The sequence below is a fragment of the Scyliorhinus torazame genome, chromosome 2 (genome assembly GCF_047496885.1).
Source record: "Scyliorhinus torazame isolate Kashiwa2021f chromosome 2, sScyTor2.1, whole genome shotgun sequence".
Classification (NCBI taxonomy): Eukaryota; Metazoa; Chordata; class Chondrichthyes; order Carcharhiniformes; family Scyliorhinidae; genus Scyliorhinus; species Scyliorhinus torazame.
The window spans coordinates 137,590,906-137,612,327 of record NC_092708.1 but is presented as its reverse complement, the minus strand read 5'-3'; the positions used below and the strand labels follow the sequence as shown (position 1 = coordinate 137,612,327).

Sequence of the window (21,422 nt, the reverse complement as noted above, 5' to 3'; positions counted from 1 at the left end):
GTATTCCACAGTATTTTGCCTATCTCTTATATTATCCATTGGAAACTTATAGGGTCATAAATTCATGTGCCTCAATTTCTGGGTGAATGGGCTATGATTGACAGGTTACTTATGTCTATTCATGTTAAAGTCAGTAAGACCCAAAATTAGTCTACCCACCCCAGTTGCATGATTCTGCCCTAACCCTCCAGTGCTAATCTCCTCTTCCCAACCCCATTGTCAAACTCTTCACACAGCAGAGAGTGGCAGCAGTTTTATTTGCCAATCACTTGGGATAGGCAGCCATCTTTTTCTTAAAGAAAGGCTGCCTCTTAAAGCTAAGGATTAAAATATTGGTGCAATGTGTTATGACCTTTGTAGAGACCTGTAACATTTTTTTAAAGAAAATAAATCCAAAGTCCCAGTTATTTACAAAAGAAACTAAGCCACAAGATTCCGCGGTTTGAAACAGAAGAATCCTTACTATACAAGAGTTAAACAAGGCAAACTCACTTTGCTAACCACCAATATTGTAAAACCCAGAATCACCATAAGGTAAATAGCAATCAACAGGCAAGTTCTGGTTGATTATAAACTGCATGTTAAATGGCAGCCAAAACTAAAACAGATTTAAATTGACCTAGCAGTCCATACAACATGTATGGCACCAAACCCTGTCACAAAGCCTTTCAAAACTCTGACTTCCTCACAAAGAATATCAGCTCTTCTCCTTCTGGGAAATAGTCTGATCCCAAGATGACTGCAGCGTACAAAGTTCCATGGGCATGGTCTTCACCAAAAATGGCACACATCTGCAGACCTCCTCAACTCAGAACGGCTTCAATCCTATCAATGTAATCTTCAAGTGACAGAAACAGTTGCAGCAAATTATTCGTGCTTTAGGGACCGAGCCTTTATCTTCTTCAGTTCATCTGTATTTGCACCACTGGACTCATCAACTTTACTACTAATTGGCTGGCTGAGTCCCTTTTTTTATTGCCTTAACTAGTTTCAACCTGCCCAGCGGTTTGGATTTCCAATCTCAGTTTCAGTTTGTGTTTCCTTCTTCGATTTCCCTTTTCAGTTTCTGTTTTCAGTTAGGGTCTACCTCCAAAACTACAAGTGTGGAAACCACAGATTCGATCACAAATGGAACTTCATGCAAAGTGAGCACCAGCTATAGAGAAAGATTCAGATGGATGGATATGTCACTGGAGATGTTAGAGGTGCAAGAGGAGAGGTGATATGGTCCCATGGGGAACCAGGAGATCCTCATCGACTACCCTTAGAAGAGAATGGGAGCAGGTGGCCAGGCAGGAACGTCAACTCCCAGAGACAGGCGCGAGGATCTGGCATCAATGCCACAAGATGTTTTGTGACTTCACACAGGTTGTTAAGGTAAAATGAATGCATCTTCACATGACATCTCTTACCCACTACACTGCCAACATCTCACACTGCTTAATGCACCCATCACTCACCCAGTGCTACTCCCTGGCACTTCGAGCTGACGCCTAACATCCAAATACTCTACCTTACCCTTACAGATCTTCCAATTACACACCCACCATTTGCTGCCTCTACATTCCCCAACTATTCAATTGAGGCAGCCACCTCGCCAAAACGTACATCACCAATCTTACACAAACACTGACCTACTTCACACTCTCTTGTAGGACCAAAGAACAGACCAGGAAGGGGACAAGGAAACTTGCATCTCTTACAGAGGAGATGGTTCTCTGCATCAAGGTGATGGCTGCAAAAGGGCCGACAGCATCCAACGTTGTTGAGAATTTTGAGGATGACAGCATCTTCCTGCTTTATGCCCAGAGAATTCTCATCCTGCTATCTAGCATGATGAGCAAGCTGCAAATGGTGTGGCCATCGACCTCTTACTTCCCACCCCAACTGCCTTTCCCTCACACCAACTTCTCGCATGAGTTCATGCATTAGGACACCTGAGAACGGCCTCCAGCTGAGCCAAAGCGGCTCCAGAAAGAGGAGAGGAAGCAACAGCACAGCACAGATGAAGAGGCCCCAACACATGATCTGACACTCACAGCTGCTAGTTCAGCTACTAGCATGCCATGTAACATAGAGTTAGAATCAGCACATGTTAAGTCACTGGGAACGAGTGGGCTGAAACGAAGTCAAGTGAAAAGATGGTTTGTTTGCCAGCTCACCAAGGGTGAGGTGACTGACATGTACTGTTGCATTTGAGGACATTGACGGGAGAACATGCAGAAGAATGCCAAATGGGCATGCATGTTGGATGCATAGTTAGCCTGCCAGTCAACCTCCTGTCACTCTCAAAGTACAGAAAGGAATCTGGCTCCAGCTTGGCATAGGACATGGTACAGTGCTTGCCCTCTTTTCAGCCTCTGCTCCATCTCCCAGTTGTGCTGTAGGCTCAAGGGCAATGCCATTACTGCCCTATACCTGTTGCAGCCTTTGTGAGAACAGGTGACTTAACCCCTCACGCATTCCTGTGACGATGCAACTAATTACTGACAAATAGACCAAAACACCTTCCAAACACTTCAGAGTATTTTCAGATACCTCCCAATTGAAAAGGTTCCAGAGGTGTAAATTGCCTGTTCTGTGCTGTACTGTTCTATGTTCTACCTGCAATTAGGGTGCCTGGCAACTTTAAGGAATTCCACTGCAATTCCCATCTTGCTGTTTTCATGCTTCTTCTTTTCAGAGTGTGTGATGCAGCTGTTGCCAGAAGCTACATTGACCAATTTTGGTATTCTTGTGATATAGCCAGTTTGACTGCGTGACATCAGGGGCGTCATTCTCCGACCCCCCCGCCGGGTCGGAGAATGGCCGTTGGCCGCCGTGAATCCCGCCCCCGCCCCCGCCGAATTCTCCGCTCCCGGAGATTGGGCAGGGGCGGGAATCCGGCCGCGCCGGTTGGCGGGACCCCCCGCTGGATTCTCCGGCCCGGATGGGCCGAAGTCCCGCCCAGGAATTGCCTGTCCCGCCGACGTAAATCAAACCTGGTATTTACCGGCGTGGGCGGGCTCTGGGGTCCTGGGGGGGGGCGCAGGGCGATCTGACCCCGGGGGGTGCCCCCACGGTGGCCTGGCCCGCGATCGGGGCCCACCGATTCGCGGGCGGGCCTGTGCCGTGGGGGCACTCTTTCCCTTCCGCCTCCGCTACGGCCTCCACCATGGCGGAGGCAGAAGAGACTCTCCCCACTGTGCATGCGCGGGAAACTGACAGCGGCCGCTGACGCTCCCGCGCATGCGCTGGGAAACTGACAGCGGCCGCTGACGCTCCCGCGCATGCGCCGCATTTCCGCGCCAGCTGGCGGGGCAACAAACGCCATTTCCGCCAGCTGGCGGGGCGGAAATCCCTCCGGCGTCGGCCTAGCCCCTCAATGTTGGGGCTAGGCTGCCAAAGATGCGGAGACTTCCGCACCTTTTTGCCGGCGCAATGCCCGTCTGATTGGCGCCGGCTTTGGCGCCAGTCGGCGGGCATCCCGCCGTTGGGGGAGAATTTCGCCCCAGGATTCAACAAGTTCAGAGACAGGCATGGGAGACAGCTGCATGTGTCCATATCAAATATGAAAGCATGTGGGCCATGCAGATAGCAGTCAGCTGAGCTGCTTGCCTCTTGGGGAATGAAAGTAAATCTGCACACACCCTGCACTGCGTGGACTAATTTTGCAGATCGATTTTTCACTAAACTCCTGGGGCACCACGGGCGAGATTCTCCACTCCCGCGCCGGTTGGGAGAATCGCCTGGGCCACCAAAATTTCCCGGGACACTGATCCGACCCCCTCCCGCAATTCTCCCAAGCGGCGGGAACGGTCCCGTCGAGTTCCGCGGGCCGCAGGCTGGAGAATCGCCGGAGACACCCAAAATGGCGATTCTCCGGCACCCGCGCTATTCTCAGGCCCGGATGGGCCGAGCGGCCAGGCCAAAACGGCGGGTTCCCCCCGGCGCCATCCACACCTGGTCGCTGCCATCGGGAACAGCGCGGGAACGCTGGGGGGGGTGGCCTGCGGGGGGGGGGGGGGGGGGGAGAGGGGGGAATCCTGCACCGGGGGGGTACCTCAAATGTGGCATGGCCCCCGCATCTTCTTGCGGGGCGGACTCAGAGAGGACGGCAACCACGCATGCGCGAGTTGGCGCCGGCCAACCCGCGCATGTGCGGGTGACGCAAGTTATGCGGCGCCGGCTGCGTCATCTATGCGGCGCCGCCTTTACGCGGCGACAAGGCCTGGCGCGTGTAGATGACGCGGCCCCGATCCTAGCCCATTCTCGGGGCCTGAATCGGTTGGGATCAGGGCCATTTCGCGCCGTCGTGAAACTCAACGGCGTTCACAACGGCGTGGGCACTTCGGCACGGGAGTGGAGAATCCCGCCCCACATTTTTTCAACCTACAAATGACCTGTTCATGGCTATCCAACATTCCTGCAACTATATGATGCCATGCTTTACCTCACATTCTGTGACCCAAATGATCATTAATTGCTAATGTGGAACTTTGGTGGTTAGCACTTTTGCTTCACAGCGCCAGGGACCCGGGTTCGATTCCTGGTTGGGTCACTGTCTGTGCGGAGTCTGCACGCTCTCCCTGTGTCTCCATGGGTTTCCTCCCGATGCTCCGGTTTCCTCCCACAAGTCACGAAAGATGTGCTGTTAGGTGACTTGGACATTCTGAATTCTCCCTCAGTGTACCCAAACTGGCATCGTAGTGCAGCGACTAGGGGATTTTCACAGATTATTATTTTTTAAACTTATTATGTAAGGACTTAATTTTTCCCATCCAATAAGTTGGAAATATTTCTGAGAAATTCAGGAGACTCATGGTAAATTTTCCTTGAATCTATGCTGATGATTGACCGATTGCATTTTTCTGACTGTTCACTCACTAACTCTAGTAGAATCATTTGGTAGAAGTCCTCATGTGTGAAACATTCTGGTACAAGATCTAGTAATGTTGCTGGTGCCCAGGAACTGATCTTCCTTAGCCAGCCATATCTCAAGAGTATATTTGCCTAAAATAATCAAGCCACTGGCAAAGGAAGACAAATCAAAAATGATTTAATGCTAATGCTGACATTAGTTAACATGTATGAATTAATCACGGACATCCATCACTGATTTGTAATCAGCAAGTGGAACTTGACAAATTTAATGGGCTTTTGCAAACAAACGACTGATTGGATAGATAAAGGAAATACATTAACTGTATTGCGCATGGCTCAAGGTGTCTCATGAGATTTGTTAAGAATATGTTCTAAGAGAAAATGTAACCACATGGAAAGACAGTTGTTTGATGTTAAGGAAATAAAAAACCTAGGTTGTGGTAATTGGGTGCTGCTTAGATTGAATAAGAGTTTGAAATAGTGCATTCAGGGGAAACTGATGGGTCCACTTTTATTCTTGGTGTATACAGGTGATTTGGACTTGAGTATAAAGAGCACAATTTTGAAATGTTCTCAATCCACATACAGGAGATTTGGTAAACAAGCAGGAGAAATATAAGAAAACTTCAGGAAGATTTTGGAGGTTATTGGATAGACTGAAACAGTTGCCAGATGCAACAAATAATTCTGATGTAAACATTCTGGGTGAAAAATCAAGGAGAGTATAAGCTTAATGGATAGATCTGCAGGGTTTTCGATCAACAGAGTTGGAACAAGGTCGATCAGGTGATGGATTGATGTCATCATCAGCAATTTGGGCAGTCTAACAGTCAGTCTAATCCAGCAGCCTGTGTGACAACACCTTTGCAATAAAGCTTTTGTTTTCTTTGTACCTTTGTGATCTGCAAGCTTCTCTTTTAAAATACCACAAAGAAAACCGGCGATGAGGGGGTTGACTCCACCGCAAAGAACTCAAAAAGAACAGGGGCGGGATTCTCCGACCCCCCCGCCGGGTCGGAGAATCACCGGGGGCTGGCGTGAATCCCGCCCCCGCTGGTTGCCGAATTCTCCGGCACCGGATATTCGGCGGGAGCGGGAATCGTGCCGCGCCGGTTGGCGGGCCCACCCCGGCGATTGTCCGGCCTGGATGGGCCGAAGTCCCACTGCTGGAATGCCTGTCCCACCGGCGTGGATTAAACCACCTCTCTTACCGGCGGGACAAGGCGGCGTGGGCGGGCTCCGGGGGGGCGCGAGGCGATCTGGCCCCTGGGGGTGGCCCCACGGTGGCCTGGCCCGCGATCGGGGCCCACCGATCCGCGGGCAGGCCTGTGCCGTGGGGGCACTCTTTTCCTTCCGCCTTTGCCATGGCGGACGCGGAAGAGACCCCCTCCACTGCGCATGCGCGGGGATGCCGTGAGCGGCCGCTGACGCTCCCGCGCATGCGCCGCCCAACAAAGTCATTTCCGCGTCAGCTGGCGGGGCACCAAAGGCCTTTCCCACCAGCTGGCGGGGCGGAAATCAGTCCGGCATGGGCCTAGCCCCTCAAGGTGAGGGCTCAGCCCCTCAAGATGCGGAGGATTCAGCACCTTTGGGGCGGCGCGATGGCGGACTGATTTGCGCCGTTTTTGACACCGGTCGGCGGACATCGCGCCGATTGCGGAGAATTCCGCCCCAGAAATCCGGTCAGTAAGAAAAAAAATAATTGATCCACTCATTCAAAAATATTTAAGACAATAAAAACATCACTAAACCAAAGCTGGCAATGGAGGGATGCCAAATAATAGCAGCAAGCGTCTAAGGAACAGAAATTTAAACACAGATTTTGGAGAAAACAGCATCAAAAAAAGAAGCTGCCACATGCTCTGCTAAGTTAATTGAGAGCAGGGAAAAGGAATAAGCTGGCTCAGGGATACCTTGTCTGAAAAAAATGTGAGGTAGTGCTAAAAAACCTTTGTGGCACATTTGTGCTTGGGCAAGCCTTCCCATAGAAAATGGCGGAAGCTTTTGGCACCAGGGGACCATGTGATGAAAGAGTCCAGCGCTGGAGCTCATACACTGAAAGATTTGAATACTTTGTCCAGGCAAATAAATTTTCAGCGGACATAGTAATCCTGACCTTCCTGAGCACAATGGAGAGAAATCCTTCAACCGTCTGCGAAGTCTGGTGCAACCAGAAAAACCAGGCTAGAAACCTTATGATGGGATTGCAGAGATATTGCAGGGCCAGTTATCACTTAAACCTTTGGTCATTGCCAAGAGGTTTAGGTCCCACAAATGTAACCAGCAAAAAGGTGATTCAATCACACAGTTTGCAGCTACTATGAAGAAATTAGCTGAACGCTGTGAATTTGGAGGTGTCTTTAACGACGCCATTAGAGACAGACCTGTTTGTGGGTTAAGAAGCAAAGCTATCCAGAAAAGACCATTAACAGAAAGCAATTTAGACCTAAATAAGGCTTTAGAAGTCACGTTCTCTATGGAACAAACACCTAAGGAAGCGCAACAATTATGTTTGAGCACTAAAATCCATAAAATATTGGCTGAAACCCAAACACCAACTCAGATTCAAAATTGCCGACTATGTGCAAAAACCAGGCACACAGCAACTGATAGCTGTGTCAAGAAGGCATACGGCATGCTTGCCTTCATTGGCCGGGGCATTGAGTATAAAAATTGGCAAGTCATGTTGCAGCTGTATAGAACCTTAGTTAGGCCACACTTTGATTATAGTGTTCAATTCTGGTCGCCACACTACCAGAAGGATGTGGAGGCTTTAGAGAGGGTGCAGAAGAGATTTACCAGGATGTTGCCTGGTACGGAGGGCATTAGCTATGAGGAGAGGTTGAATAAACTTGGTTTGTTCTCACTGGAACGAAGGAGATTGAGGAGCGACCTGATCGAGGTCTACAAAATTATGAGGGGCATAGACAGAGTGTATAGTCAGAGGCTTTTCCCCAGGGTAGAGGGGTCAATTACTAGGGGACATAGGTTTAAGGTGCAAGGTTTAGAGGAGATGTACGAGGCAAATTTTTTACAGAAGGTAGTGGGTGCCTGGAACTCGCTGCCGGAGGAGGTGGTGGAAGCAGGGACGATAGTGACGTTTAAGGGGCATCTAGACAAATACATGAATCGGATGGGAATAGAGGGATATGGACCCCGGAAGTGTAGAAGATTTTAGTTTAGACGGGCTGAAGGCCGTGTTCCTGTGCTGTACTTTTCTTTGTTTTTTGTTATTTGTAAAGATGCAAAATACAAAAATTGTGGCAAGAAGGGGAACATCGAATTTGTGTGTTGGAGAATTGTGTTGAATCAAGAATTATAAAGAGCAAGAACCAAGTGAAAAATCGAATAGGAGGAAGAGTATCTACATGATACAAAAAGGGCATGATGATCACAGCACCAGTGACCCAGGTTCAATTCTGGCTTTGGGTCACTGTCTGTGTGGAATTTGCACTTTCACCCCGTGGCTGTGTGGGTTTCTTTTGGGTGCTCCGGTTTCCTCCCACAATCCAAAGATGTGCAGGTTTGGTGGGTTGGCCATGATAAATTGCCCCTTCGTGTCTAGAGATATGCAGGTTAGGATATGGGGATGGGGGAGTGAGCAAGGGTACAATACTCATTCGGAGGGCCGGTGCAGACTCGATGGGCTGAATAGCCTTCTTCTGAACTGTAGGGATTCTATGATTTTATGAAAATGGACCAGAGTCACAGTCAGATGCTGAACACATGGGCCATTGCAGGCGCAACAAACCATTACTGGGTCACTTTTTTACTGGATGGACATTAGGGGCAGCACGGTAGCATTGTGGATAGCACAATTGCTTCACAGCTCCAGGGTCCCAGGTTCGATTCCGGCTTGGGTCACTGTCTGTGCGGAGTCTGCAGTGCGGAGTCTGCATGCCCTCCCCGTGTGTGCGTGGATTTCCTCCGGGTGCTCCGGTTTCCTCCCACAGCCCAAAGATGTGCAGGTTAGGTGGATTGGCCATGATAAATTGCCCTTAGTGTCCAAAATTGCCCTTAGTGTTGGGTGGGGTTACTAGGTTATGGGGATAGGGTGGAGGTGTTGACCTTGGTTAGGGTGCTCTTTCCAAGAGCCGGTGCAGAGTCGATGGGCCGAATGGCCTCCTTCTGCACTGTAAATTCTTTGATAATCTATGAACCGGTGGAAATAAAGGTGGACACTGGAGCAGCAGTTTTGGTCGTACCAGAAACTGTTTACCAATAGCAACCACAACATATCACCTTAAAACCTTCAAAGATAATACTAAAAACCTACTGGGGAAGTGATCCGTTCAGGGTCCGTATCGATACCAATGTGCAGTTTTGTCCCTGCACGTCATTAAGGGTAATTATCCAGCCCTAATGGGGAGGACCTGGCTGGAGGGAATCAAGCTAAACTGGGCTGCGGAGAATCTCATGTCAGAGTCCGAAGCAAATCTACTGAAGATTTTAAAGAAACATGGCATTATCTTTAATGGAAAGCTGGGAAGCACAAAATAGTTCTCAGCCATGTTAAAGACTGAGAACAAAAACCAAGCAAGATGCTTAAAGGCTAGATGAGTGCGGTATGCCATCAGGCCTAAAGTCGAGGCAGAGTTAGAGAAGCTGGTCAAAAAGGCGATCCTCAAACCCGATAAGTGATTGGTCCATGCCGAAAAGTACCTGTGATGAGCAAAGATTGTTCAGCACGAATATATTGCGACTTTAAAGTCACTATCAATCTGGTACTGTGTGCAGAGCAGTACCCAATGCCTTTAATTAGTGATTTATTTATTAGTTTGGCTGGAGGTCAGCATTCCAGTAAAGTTGACCTTAGTCAAGCTTATCCCCAGATAAATGTGGATCCAGAATCTCAAAAATATTTGACAATCATGACACATAAAGGGCTGTTCAGATATAAAAGTCTTCCATTTGGCATCATGTCCATACCTGGGTTGTTCCAAAGTGCCATGCATCAAATTCTTTTTCAAAAATAAATTTAGAGTACCCAATTCATTCTTTCCAATTAAGGGGCAGTTTAGTGTGGCCAATCCACCTAGCCTGCGCATCTTTGGGTTGTGGGGTGAAACCCACGCAAACACGGGGACAATGTGCAAACTCCACACGGACAGTGACCCAGAACCGGATCGAACCTGGGACCTCGGTGCTGTGAGACAGCAGGGCTACCACTGCGTCACCGTGCTGCCCTCATGCATCAAATTCTAAGCAGACTAGAAGGAGTCTAGTGCTACTTTGATGATATCTTATTTACTGGAAAGAATTAAGAACAGCATTTTCCAAATTTAGATGCTTCACTCCTGACACTAAAAGATTACGGACTACAAGTACGTAAGGATAAATGTGAATTCTTCAAATCTTCGATTGAATACCTGGGGCATGTCATAGATACAAAGGGACTGCACAAATCACCTTCAAAAGTGAAAACCATAACTGGTGAAAACTTGCACCTCTAAATGTAAATTAACTTTTTTCATTTTTGGGCTTATTAAACTATTACAGAGCCTATTCTTGAGCCTTTACACAACGTATTGTGTCAAAACACGATATGGTTCTCACAAGCTAAAGAGGCATTATTAAAGTCAGACGTCCTGATGCACTTTGATTCCAAGTTACCTTTGTAACTAGCTTGCGATGCATCACCTTACAGGGTGGGTGAGGAGAAGCCAATAGCGGTCTCAAGATCCTTGAATAAAGCAGAAATTAATTCTGCACAGATAGTGAAGGAAGCTCTTGGCATCATTTTCAGAATCAACATTTCTATCAATATCTATATGGCCGAAAACGTACTTTGCTAATAGATCATCGACCATTGACAATGATACTGGGGCTGCATACCAGTATTCCATCTCCAGCAGCGAGCCAGATGCAGAGATGGGCAGTACTGTTGTCAACTCACACCTATACGATAAAATATTGTAAATCAAATCTCCATAGGAACGCTGATGGACTCTCTAGATTGTCTTTATCCAATGAGTCAGTCAACACATAGTTCGTGCGATCATATTTTCTATTTTGAAAAATTGGATTTCACTCCTGTCACGTAAGAACAAGTTAAGAAGTATACCAGAAAAAATCCATTCCTCTCAGAGGTTATTGGCATGGTACTTCATGGCAAGACTGCGGGAGCAAACCCAAAGTTGAAGCAAAATGGTACCTGAAGACTCAAATTATCCAATCAGGCTGGTTGTCTCCTCTGTTAAGAGAGTGTGCCCTAAACCAGCTTCAATAATAATAATCTTTATTGTCACAAGTAGGCTTACATTAACACTGCAATGAAGTTACTGTGAAAAGCCCCTCGTCGCCACATTCCGGCCAGAGGGAAAATTTAGAATATCCAATTCACAGCACGTCTTTCTGGACGTGTGGGAGGAAACCGGAGCAACCGGAGGAAACCCATGCAGACACAGTGAGAACATGCAGACTCCGCACAGACAGTGACCCAAGCCGGGAATCGAACTTGGGAACCTGGAGCTGTGAAGCAACAGTGCTACCCACTGTGCTACCGTGCCGCCCCATGAAAGACGATAACCAGAAGCTATTTCTGGTGGCCAGTGCTCGCTGGCGAAATTGAGGAGCAGATGGATATGTGTTCGAGACCTGCAACCACTGGCACTATTACATCCATTGGAATGGCCAGAAAGGCCATGGCAAAGAGTTCATGTAGATTATGCAGACCGTTAGAAGGACAAATGTTTTTCATTGTGGTAGACGCACACTCAAAATGGCCTGAGGTCACCATTATGAAGACTACGTCCTCGGAGAGAAAAATAGAAAGACTGGGTGAGATTTTTGCAAGATTCGGTTATCCTGAACAACTTGCCAGTGACAATGGCCACAGTTCATTCCACACTAATTCACAAATTATCAAAGGGGAACAGAATGCAACACATCCAATCCACTCTTTATCATTCTGCCACAAATGGGTTGGCTGAATTGACAATTAAGTATTCATAGAAGGTAACTCATGAGCAAGGATCATTGTCAAAATGACTGAGCCAATTCCTGATGACATACAGGAATGCAACATATTCAACAACCCTAAGTTCTCCGGCATTACCCGTGATAAAATGTCAGTTATGCTCAGTGTTTGACTTGTTGAAGTCGCCTGAGACAAGAGATTGTTGAGAGGAAACAGCAAAGTCAGATTTTGAGACGTGAGAACAGGACTAAGCGTCGTGTTTTTCTGAAAGGTCAGGAAATATTGGCAAGGAACTACACTACCAGTGAGAAGTGGATACCTGCCATCACCTTGGCACAGACAGGTCCGGTCCAGGGGTAAGCCATTCAGGACTGGGATGAGGAAGAAATTCTTCTCTCAGAGTTGTGAACTTGTGCAATTCTCTACCACAGAAAGCTGTTGGGGTCAGTTCGTTGGAATATTCGAGAGGGAGATGGACGTGGCCTTTGTGACTAAAGGGATCAAGGGGTATGGAGAGAAAGCAGGAGTGGGATACTGAATTTGCATGATCAGCCATGATCATATTGAATGGTGGTGCAGGCTCGAAGGGCCGAATGGTCTACTCCTGCACCTATTTTCTATGTTTCTATGTCTCCCACACTGTTCAAATTCAGGATAATGTATTGTGGAGAAGACACATTGATCAACTTTTAGCAACTGGAGCTAGTTTGCCAGAGACAGTCAACCCAGAGTCTGCAACCAGCTGTGCCAAGTGAAGACCTAGACATTCCTGAGAACCTGACAGTACCAGAATCAAGTGTGGAAGACAGTACCCCAGCTGAGGAAGCTTCAATCAACACCGAGTCAACCTGCAAATACGACGTTGGCTCCTGTTGAGGATACAACAGATGACGTCCAAACAAAACCAAAAAAACAGAAGTTACAGTCAACATGAGAAAGCAGATGCCTCAGGCTTGCTGATAACCACACAGGAATTGATGTCCTCCGAAATGTCTAACTTAATGGCTGTTGTTAGTGTTATACTATGTATCATTGCAGGAATCTCTGATGGAAAGGGGGAGGGGGAAAGTGTTGTGTATTCATTTTTGTTCCTAGTTGGAACAAGGTCACTTTTAGAATTCAATCACGTATGTACTGATAACGTCATCGGTGGTTTAGACAATCAATCTAATCTAGCAGCCTGTGTGACAACACCTACCACAATAAAACTCTTGTTTGTTTTATACATTCATGGTCTGCGAGCTTCTCTCTTAAAAAAACACAAGAGAACTCGGGTTCAACAGGAGCATCCCCTGAAATTGCAAATATAATTGGGTAAAGCCATAAAAAAGTAAATAGAATTTGAGGCACTATTTATCAAGGAACAGGTTATGAGTATTGATTAATTTATACAGAACATTGATTCGGCAACAATTAGACTACAGAGTGCCCACCCCATTATGAGAAGCCATAGAGAATATTCAAGTTTGATTCACCAGGATGAGGAAGGACTTCCGATACCAAGACTAATTCTACTGGAGCAACAGAGCCACTTTTAATAGAGGTTTGCAAGTTCCTGAAGTGTTTTAGATAGAGTGAATAGGGGAGCACTAAGACTTCTCATGGAGACCAGTGATGTGGACGGGATTCTCCGAACTCCGATGCCGAAATCACATTCAGCGATCGGCTGGAGAATCCCAGTTGAAACTGAAATTGGGGGGCAGCGGCGATTTTGCGATTATCTGCCCTTCCAAAATGGCGTATTTGCAGAGTATGCCGCATAGACGGCTTCAGGACATTACCTGAGGCCCTCCCCCAATATTCCGCCCCCGATGGGCCAAGTACCCGACGGCGTGGGTCGCTCATGCTATTTGTTTTCGGGAACCAGGCATGGCAGCTGGGACTGAGTCCAGCGCCGCCACAGTCGGGAGGTAGTCGATCCGCAGGCAGGGGGTGCTTTGGCGGGGGCTGGGGGCACTGGCGGGGGGGTGATCCGGGTGTGGCGAGCCTGGCCAAAGGGGGACACTATTTGGCACTCCGGGTCCGCATGCGCAGCCATGGACCGAGCAGTTCTCTGGCCATATCCGCAGCTAGAGCTGGAGCGCTGCGTGCCTGCTAGCTCTCCACCAGATGGAGAATCGGTGGAGGTTATGCGCTGTTTTTTGGGAGTAAAACGCTACTGTTCCCACGCCGGCATCAGCACTCAGTCTCAAAATCGGAGAATCCAACCCTATTAATTTAAAATTTATCACTCGGAGAATGAGGAGAAAGACCAGGAGAAACATCTTTTCATGGAGAGTTTCTGGGGGAAGTGCTGAAGCCATTTGAAGGGAAATTGGATGAACAGTTGAGGAAAAGAAACACATAAGATTGTATATTTACAGCGTGGTAATAGTATTAGTTTTCTCCAGAAAGATTCTGAATGGCCTATGTTGCTGCAGCAACAGGCTGCTGCTGTTTATATGTCGCCTACGCTCTGGAGTCTAATGGTACTAACACAGTGCATTATATAATATTAAAGCTGTTTTAATATCGAAATATAATACATGCCTTCCCAAGCATGTTAATTATCGTCTGGTGCTTAAACTCCCCCTGCATAGCATTAAGCAAGCAATTCTGAAAAGTATGTACTTCCACACCACGACCAACGCTGTTGAAGTCAAGATTCATTCTCTATAATGACCTCCACTCCTTGATTGCCACTGTGCCAAAGTCAGTCAAGCTACTCATTGTTGATGACTTCAACAGAAGTGGTGCAGATCACAAGGCACAAAAACAATCATCGGAATAAAGGGAGTTGGCAGTTATAACAGCAATGATCCCCTGCTGAAGATGTGTGCTGAGAATGAGCTCTGAATGACCAATGCAGTTTTCTGCCTCCCTAATTGCCACAACACATCTTGGAATCATCCCTCATTCTATGCATTGGCATCTACACGTCTATATCATCAACAGGCAGAGGGACAGATCAAATTGTCCCCACTGCAAACCTGAGGTAGGATGAATTGCATACGCACACTGAAAACACGGGAGGAGGGCTCACAACGTTGCTTCTACACTCAGACAGTAAAAATAATGATAGAGAAAAGAAGGATTTACTGTATAAGACCACAGAGAAAAAAAATATCTGTTCACTTGGATTCCAGAGCCTAGAATCTCTTCACGGAAATTGGCAGGTCGAAAACCAATGCTGTATAATTCACTTTTCCAGTGCTGTTGATTTCACAAGATGATTGTGGAATGCAGAGGTGAGTCAGTCCTGCAGGTAATGGTACGGAACTTACAACAGAAGCAGCATAGATGGAGTCAGGCGTTCAATCTGGGTAGAGCTATTTACTGTGTGGCTGCTGGTCGGATGTTAAGGAGCAGACTGAGCTCTTCAGCTCAGCAAGGCAATATTACTAGTTCAACAAGTTAAGATGGCCGATGTCACATGACCCTCACCTCTCTACCAGGTCTTTGACAAAAGATGTGTCTTCATCATCTGGAATCTGGCAGGGTTTCAAAACTGCTAAAAACCACAGCCATTATGAGTTGAAAGGGAGGTTGGAATGGCCTTTATCTCAGCAGACCCTCAGTCTCCTGTTTTTATGCATGTTTAATTGCCCTTAATTGGAATTTTTTTTTTAAAGTAACAACAAATAAGTTATGCTTAAATATTATGTTTTAAAATGAAGTGAATTGAAATAGCTTGACAAGAAACTGCTGCAGGCATTGTCATTTTTAAAATTAAAGTCAGATGAACCAATTTGTGGAATGTCACAACTCACGGTCCATTGGAAACTGATTCAGTGAAGGTTAATTGTCAAATCCCAGAACAATCAAGCCGCGACAATGCTTCTTTGAGGATGAGAGATGTTTCCTTTAAGCATGTATCCCAAGGGGTCAATGGGAAACAAGTGCTCAGTTTTATTGACAGGACAGGTCTGCTGGCAAATCAATACTCAGAGCGGCTAATCTTGTTTTGTCTGGGAACAGGGAGAAATGGAAGCAGAACCAGTCAACTGGCTAGGTCCTGGCAGGAATCCTGATCTGGCCTGAAAAGGGAGTCCACTAAGAAGGATAGTGTGGTATTTGTAAATTATTTTCCTTATTCTCAAGGAGGTTTCTGTAGTTAGCTGAATCAAGGTGAAGCTTTTTCCTGCGTTTTTGCTCCCTTGTCGGTAAAACCCATGACTCCCCAAGCCCAACTCGAGGGAAACTTCCCTGAAATGCAATTCTGGCTTGGGCCACTGCCTGTGCGAAGTCTGCACGTTCTCCCCGTGCATGGTTTCTTCTGGGTGTTACGGTTTCCTCTCACAAGTCCCGAAAAGATGCACTTTTTAGGTGAATTGGACATTCTGAATTCTTCCTCTGTGTACCCGAACAGGTGCTGGTGTGGCGACTATTGAATTTTCACAGTAACTTCATTGCAGTGTTAATGTAAGCCTACTTGTGACACTAATAAAGATTATTATTATTATTAGGTGAGATTTTTGCTCTAGGAAAGTGGGTGCTAACTGGAGTCGGGCTTGCTACAGCCGGAAACAATGTGGAGTCAACCATAGAGAGCTGAGTGTAGAGGCGGGCTGTTTAAAAAATCCACCTTGGTGCTCTGGGACTTTGCCCCAGTTATAATAAAAGCAATAAGGCCCTCTAGCCCTTACATCGCACCCTGCATACAGTCCCCATGCCCCATCCATGTCAACACATGACACCCCATTCCCCTCATCCACTCCCATGACCCCTCGTATACTCAATGTCACCTTGTGCCCTCTGCCCACATTTCCTTGATCCCTCATACCCTCCATGCCAGTTTATTGCCAACTCATGTTAACCCATGAACTCCCATGTAGGCCCATAACCCTTTATCGCCCTGAAGCCAACTTGGTGGCAAATCATGCCAACCCATGCTTCCCCACCGCCATCCTTTGCCATTGCACCATCAATGACAATTCACCCAATATCCACAATGGGCAGACCTCCAGAATCCAGCTGAGATGAAATTTTAAAATGTTATAAGTATCTATTACAGACTTCACTGTCTCTAAGACAAAAACACTTTCATGCATAAAAGCCCATTCAATATATTTAAACCACTTTGAGTACTTAATCCATTATAAAACAAACCTTTGTATTCATAGCCCCATGGACAGCAAATCCTTTCAAAACTACGTGGAGCTGGCAAACTGTGAATTTACAGGCACCTGCTGTGATATGTGTGTGGAAGCAATCAAGCAATGCTAATACTATGATGACAACTCTCAGACTTATATCAACAAATATTCATTGAAATTGCAAGCACTGTTTTCTTTTCAATTGAAAGTCACAGCAAGATGTTTTTTAAAACAAATCTAAAGGGTGAGGGATTTAAATGACTTACAGCTTGACATGTTCCACAGACTTTATCCAGCTTCTTTACACACATTTATGTCGACTGGCAACCAACCTAAATGGTGCCTGAACCTCTTCAAAAGGCCTATCCAATGAACTCTGGTAGGTTTTGATCTTTTCCTTAAGTCCTTAAAGCCCATAAATCATGTTTCAGAAATCTGTGTGACAAAGATTTCTCCTGATTGAAGGCAGCTAAACTTCTAAATGTATCTCTTCTGCCACGAGCTGTGGATGTGTGAAATGCATCCTGCTCCCATTCCCCACCATCCTGCACGCCCCCATCCACCACAGTTCCCACCCCTGGCCAACGTGGTGGCTGCCAAGTTTGGGGACAGGAGTTCTGGAATCGAGCCTCCAGTTTCATTTTGGCTCAGACACAGAGCCCTTCCATCTCCAAGAAAATCCAGCCCTTAATTACATCAATTACTTTGTATGCTCACCTGCTTTCTGTAAAATAAAACCGCTTAAGGATTTCTACCAGGTCTACAGCATAGAAAAGGCCCTTTGGTCTATCGCGTCTGCACCGTTCAAAAACAACCATCTAACTATTCTTATCCCATTTTCCAGCACTTGGCCCATAGCCGTGTTTGCTTTGGATATCGCAAGTGCACCTAAATACTCCTTAAATGTTATGAGGGTCTCTGCCTGCACCACCCTTTCAGGAAGTGAGTTTGAGACTCTCACCACCCTCTGGGTGAAACGTTTTTTCCTCACACCCCCTCTAAACCTCCTGCACCTTACCTTAAAACTATGCCCCCTTGTCATTGATTCCTCCACGAAAGGGAAAAGTTTCTTCCCGTCTATCTATTGTAGTGATATCATGGTTGTGTTGTAATTCACCGACTAACCACTAGTAGTCTCACTAGTATATGAGTGAATGTTACAGTCAGCTGACCTCAGACTGGCTGGAGGAAGCTGAAGAGAGAGGTTGCTTGTGCATGATTTTACAGGTATTCATCTATTGTATTGTATATAGTTTATCCACAGTTAATGTTAATAAATCAGTTGTAGCTTTAGCTACAAGTGTTCTTATAATAAATCAGGCCATCCATCAAGAACATTACACTATGATCCTCATAATTTTACACATCTCAATCATGTCCTCCCCCCCCCCCCCCCCCAAACCACCTCAGTTTCCTCTGCTCCAAGGAAAACAATCCCAATCAATTCAATCTCCCTTCATAACTAGAACTCTCCAGCTCAGGCAGCATTCTGGCAAATCTCTTCTGCATCCTTTCCACAACTATCACATCCCTCCTATAATGTGGATTCCAGAACTGCACGTAATGCAACCTTAAAGGACCTGAGTGCATGCACACCAAAGTCGCTCTGATCCTTGGTGCTTCCCAGGGTTGTCAGTTCATCATGTAATCTCTTGCCTTGTTTGTTCTGTCCAAGTGCATCACCTCACACTTATCCAGACTGAATTCCATTTGCCACTGATCAGCCCATCTGACCACTCCTTTAATCTAAGGCTATCATTCTCACAATTTACTACTCCACCAATTTTTGTATCATCCGTGAACTTACTGATCAACCCTCCTACATTCAAGTTTAAATTATTTATATATGCCACAAACAGCAAGGACCCAAACACTGATCCCCGTGGGACTGCACTGAACACAGACTTCCAGTCAGAAAAATACCCCTCGACCATCACTCTTTGCTACCGGCCACTCAGCCAATTCTGGATCCAATTTGCCGAATTTCCTTGGATACCATGGGCTCTTACCTTCACTATCAGTTTCCCTTGGGGAAATTGCTGAAGTCCAAGTAGACTACATCAAATGGATTGTCTTGATTTGTAGTGCACGTGAGGAGAATATTGGGAGTGTCCCGATTCCCTTATATATTTTGTTATCTAGATTGCCGCTGCTGTTCTACTTTCATTTCTGATTGCCATTTCCATGCACTACTGTGCAATTTATAGTATACGTCCCATGTAATGATTTTTGGAGTTTAGAATACGCTGACACGTGTTTTCCTTAAAAGGTGAAGAATTACTTTTAATCACCTTTTTAGAGTTCAGTGGTTTCTATTCATATTCATGTTTTTGTTTCTGATAAGGTTTCTGTGGAAGGATTTGTGTATTCTTTCAATGACGTCAATTTCTCCTGCATTTTTTCCTGTCAATCTTGCCAGATGTGGGCCTATGACATTCTGTCCACATTCCCCATTTAAGCTCACTTGGGTGAGAATGAACTGCTTGTGCCTGTACAAGTATCACATCAGTAATTATCTTAAAGATGGAAAGAGGGGAATTTTATTTTATTTATCATTTCTCTTAAGGGTGTCCTTTCGTACCTCACCCAAATGTCCGTGTATACCCTTGTCAGTGAGTGCTTGCGCATGGTATGTTGCTAGTTTATCTCCGTTGGCTGGACAGATGTTTCATGATGCAGAGCAAGGCCAACAATGCGGGTTCAATTCCCGTACTGGCTGAGGTTATTCATGAAGACTATGCCTTATTAACCTTGCTCCTCGCCTGAAGTGTGGTGATCCTCAGATTAAATCACCGCCAGTCAGCGCTTCCCCTCAAAGGGGAAAGCAGCCTATGGTCATCTGGGACTATGGTGGCTTTACTTGCTTACTTTATGGTATGTTGCAGTTGGATTCAAACTGGTTTGTGTACACTCCAGCAAGGCTTGCCAAACAGGCTTATTGGTGGAACCATGGCTTTTTGTGATTTGTGATTTAGGTCACACTGGGTAGTGTGAGCCGGCTGGCTCCTAAAGAGAACCCTCCCCCTCCTTTTTGGCATCAACAGCAGAGCAAAATTGATCACATCAAAGGAATAAGTGTCCAGACTATCCTCTCAGGAAGAAAATAATGGAGAGATTTTTATTGAAGTTAACATGAAGTAAACAACATTAACATCTAGCTTTTTGATATCCATCTCTTGTGTAATATCGATATTTTTGTAAAACAAGTTAGTCTTAATTTGGGCGGCACGGTAGCACAGTAGTTAGCACTGGTGCTTCACAGCTCCAGGGTCCCAGGTTCGATTCAGGCTTGGGTCACTGTGTGGAGTCTGCACGTTCCCCCTGTGTCTGCGTGGGTTTCCTCCGGGTGCTACGGTTTCCTCCCACAAGTCCCGAAAGACGTGCTGTTAGGTATTTTGGACATTCTGAATTCTCCCTCTGTGTACCCGAACAGACGCCGGAATGTGGCGACGAGGGAATTTTCACAGGAACTGCATTGGAGTGTTAATGTGACAATAAAGATTATTATTATTAATTTAAACTGTTACTTTCAGGAGAGATGGAACACTTTGAAGATTCCGAAAATTCAATGAATAGCAAAGAAATATTGGAGCAAAAAGCTGCTTTTATACACAACTAATTCAGAAAAGATTCCAAGGGTACAGCCCTTCATGGATACCAAGGTGATGACTACATTTGTTTCTCATGTAGACTTGGTCAGAATATTTTGGATGCAACTGAATAAATGAAGCCCAAATGGAATGTGTGTAATATGATAACCTCATTCATGGCCAAGCATTTTATCCACACAGATCTCTGCTTCTTTCTTCCCTTTAGTCAAACGCTTGAAATATGCAACTCCATGCAGTGATTAATTGAAATCCCGATAGCTAGTTGGGGTATTTTAGTACTTTGCTCTCAATTAGATTGTAAGCTTGAATTTCGAGTTGATCAGCCATGGTTTAATGTGGTGAGTTTTGTCATTCCTCTGGCTGTGTGAAATTGTGTTGCCCTCCAATAGGAAGCTATTACATCCAGTTCAGCTTGTCTAAACTGCGTACGACATTGTGCAACAAAGCACAATGGATGCTGATCAACAAGAAAACTGTGTCCAGACCACCCTAACTTTCAACTTTGATGGTGATAGGTTTAGGAATAACAAAACACGGGGCGGAAAGAAAATCCAAACAATTGAAAATAGCCAAAAAGGCAAATGTAGTGTTGGTCATTCTATCTAGAGGCCGAGAACACCATGGCTAGAAGGTATGTTTCAGCGAATCAAACACCTGGTTATACCACATTTTGCAAAATATATTGGCCTTGAAGGGAGTGCAGAGTATAAACTATTAATGTGAACATTAATACTTTAGTAATTCTGTTGCCTCCCTCAGCTGCTGCTGGCCTGCTGAGTATTTCCCCATTTTCTGTTTTTATTAAGGTCAACAGATAAGATAGATAGAAACTACTTCTATTCAACCAGTCTGCAACCTCATGACCTGGCATATCCCCCACTCTACCATTACCAACAAGCCAGGGGATCACCCTGGTTCAATGAAGAGTGCAGGAGAGCATGCCAGGAGCAACAT

The 21,422-nt window shown here is 46.0% G+C and overlaps 1 protein-coding gene across 1 annotated transcript in view; it reads left to right on the top strand.

Moving 5' to 3' along the window:
- Positions 1-21,422, top strand: part of pde1a (phosphodiesterase 1A, calmodulin-dependent) — an 851,988-nt gene that overhangs the window by 823,684 nt on the left and 6,882 nt on the right. Inside the window, exon 18 of the mRNA XM_072477634.1 lies at positions 20,391-20,519. Coding sequence (XP_072333735.1) covers positions 20,391-20,476 — 86 coding nt within the window. The 3' untranslated portion in view covers positions 20,477-20,519. The remainder of the gene's footprint in view (positions 1-20,390; positions 20,520-21,422) is intronic.